Source organism: Bison bison, unplaced genomic scaffold (genome assembly GCF_000754665.1).
Source record: "Bison bison bison isolate TAMUID 2011002044 unplaced genomic scaffold, Bison_UMD1.0 scf7180017864525, whole genome shotgun sequence".
Taxonomy (NCBI): domain Eukaryota; kingdom Metazoa; phylum Chordata; class Mammalia; order Artiodactyla; family Bovidae; genus Bison; species Bison bison.
Window position 1 is genome coordinate 12,853,958 of NW_011495076.1, and position 2,839 is coordinate 12,856,796.

General features: G+C 36.6%; 1 protein-coding gene across 1 annotated transcript in view; it reads left to right on the forward strand.

The window, feature by feature from the left end:
- CFTR (cystic fibrosis transmembrane conductance regulator (ATP-binding cassette sub-family C, member 7)) overlaps positions 1–2,839 on the forward strand; it is a 216,327-nt gene that overhangs the window by 123,480 nt on the left and 90,008 nt on the right. Inside the window, exons 15-16 of the mRNA XM_010831223.1 lie at positions 1–237; positions 2,142–2,270. Coding sequence (XP_010829525.1) covers positions 1–237; positions 2,142–2,270 — 366 coding nt within the window. The remainder of the gene's footprint in view (positions 238–2,141; positions 2,271–2,839) is intronic.

A 2,839-nucleotide genomic window follows, 5' to 3' on the forward strand; every position in this document is an offset into this window, starting at 1 on the left:
AATGCAGTCAACAGTGGCCCCACATTTCTGGGAGGGAGGAGGCAGTCCGTTCTGAACCTTATGACCGGCTCCTCAGTGAACCAAGGTCAAAGCATTCATCGAAAGACAGCGACATCCACACGAAAAATGTCACTGGCTCCTCAGGCAAGCTTAGCCGAAATAGATATATATTCAAGACGGTTATCTCAAGATACTGGCTTGGAAATAAGTGAAGAAATTAATGAAGAAGATTTAAGGGTGTGTATAAATTATCAGTGTGGTGTTTGGTTTTTTCTTTTGGCCACAGAGTGGAATGAAATACAGAGTAAATAGCAAAAGTTACTTAAATTTGAGTTTAGGATGAGGTTTATTTTTAAGATTCCCAAAGTCCAAAGTATGTACATTATGTAAGCAACTTCAAAATGTAGAGGAATCAACTATTTCCCCTTGTGATTTCCTTTTGTCTCTTACCATAAGATGTAAGTCAAAGCAAGGGCTATTATTGGTTCCTTTTCTAAGCAGTAATAATCATTATTATCAATTAGAAAAATTATAAATTATTATAAATCTGTTTCATTACCCCCTTAAAACCTCTGTAGGAAGAGGTGGAGTGAAAATAAATACATAAACAAATAGTAGCTTCAGTTATTGAGAGCCTAAAAAATGTTTCTGTATGCAGGTAGCCTCTCCAAGGCATATATACATCTAGTCTCTCAGCAGGACTAATTTTCTGGTTTATACATCAGTCTTGCCTGAACTTAGTTAAACCTGAGCTTTTTCATCTTTTAAATTGGCTTTATACATAGGATTTCTGGGCAGGTTTCTTTTAAAGAAGGTTTGTGAAATTCAACATATACTACTGCCAACTTTCAGGTAGAAAGTACTTTATATTAAATTCTAAAGAATAAAATGCTTTCTTTCTTAAAATAGGAAGCAGTAGAAAGAGGAAGTTTTAATTTTTTAGTTTTACTAGAAGAGTTTCTTCAGTGCCTTGGATGAAATAGTGTTATAATCAATTGATATGTTTAATAGCTTAGATCAATTAAGAGTAGTGTGAACTTTGGCAAGTCGCATGTCATTTAATGTCTCAGGGCCAAAGTTTTCTTCTTTGTTAAATGAGGGAACAGAATAGGTGATCTCTCAAGTACCTACTTTGTGTTTCTATAATTTTGAAAAAGGTTTCCTAAAAGATAATTTATCTGTATGGTTGTAATTATCAATCTGATTGAATTTCTCAAACTGGATTCTATAAATTGAATGGTAAAGATGATCACTTTGACTGATAATAGTATTTGTTGATTGCTTCTAGTGCCATGACATAGAATAGAAGGGACCTGTCATTATCCTCATTTACAGATAAGAAAACTAAATTTTAGGAAAGTTTAGCTGCCTGAATTCAAGCAGCTCCTAGGAGGGCAATGGAGGAGTCCAATATCAAAACCAGGTTTATTTGACTTTAGAAGTCTTTATACCTAACCAGAGTGCCATATTCTGATTTCATAGGGTTCTTTTCTCTGAGGTTCTAGCACTTCATCTGTAAATTTTGTTGGTAATAAAAAACTATCCTTTCCGTTTGAAATATCTGGAATTTCTCTATTTCAAATTATTGAACTATAGCTCTCAAATAACAGATGAAGACTGAGGGTTAGATTTATGTAACTTAAGTCATAGTTGGGAAAGAGAATCCTAGCTACTACGGAATGTAGAAGCATCAGGCGGCCTTCAGGTCTATTGGAAGACCACTAGAGCTGGCAAAATTCCAAACTATATTTTTCCATGGACAACCCCCCACAAAGGAAAGAGTTAAATCAAGGGGATTCTGGGAAGCTTCAATTTATTAGTACCATTTATTGATAAAATGTGTGACACTGTTAAGCATTAAGATGGTAAAATTGTCCAAAAACAGTACAGTTGTATTATCAGTGATACTATGTTCACAGTTTAAAGAATTGCAGTGTTTCTCATTTTTGCAAAAAGCTATCTTGCTCCAGTTTTACTGGCTGTAAAGTGACATAGCATGTGTCATTCATAATGGTTTATATTCATTGAAATTCACTTAGTTTCAGATAGTAATATTTATTTCCTCACTTTCAAAATAAGACCACAATTGTTGTATGAAATTATATTGCCTCATTGTAATAACCAGGATTTTTTTTTTACAGGATTGCTTTTTTGATGATGTGGAGAACATACCAGCAGTGACTACATGGAACACATACCTTCGATATATTACTGTCCACAAGAGCTTAATGTTTGTGCTAATTTGGTGCTTAGTCATTTTTCTGGTTGAGGTAAGAATTTTCTATTATAACATATTAATGTGATTTAAAGTTAATTGGGAATAGTTTGGAAGAACTTATATATGTACACACATGTATACTTATGTATACTTGTATGTGTGCATGTGTGCTAAGTTGCTTTAATTGTGTCTGACTTTTTGCAACCCTGTGGACTGTAGCCCGCCAGGCTTCTCTGTCCATGGGTTTCCCAGGCAAGACTACTGGAGTGGGTGGCCATTTCCTTCTCCATCAGATCAGATCAGTCGCTCAGTCGTGTCCGACTCTTTGCAACCCCATGAATCGCAGCACGCTAGGCCTCCCCGTCCATCACCAACTCCTGGAGTTCACTGAGACTCATGTCCATCGAGTCAGTGATGCCATCCAGCCATTTCATCCTCTGTCGTCCCCTTCTCCTCTTGCCCCCAATCCCTCCCAGCATCAGAGTCTTTTCCAATTAGTCAACTCTTCGCATGAGGTGGCCAAAGTACTGGAGTTTCAGCTTTAGCATCATTCCTTCCAAAGAAATCCCAGGGCTGATCTCCTTCAGAATGGACTGGTTGGATCTCCCAGCAGTCCAAGGG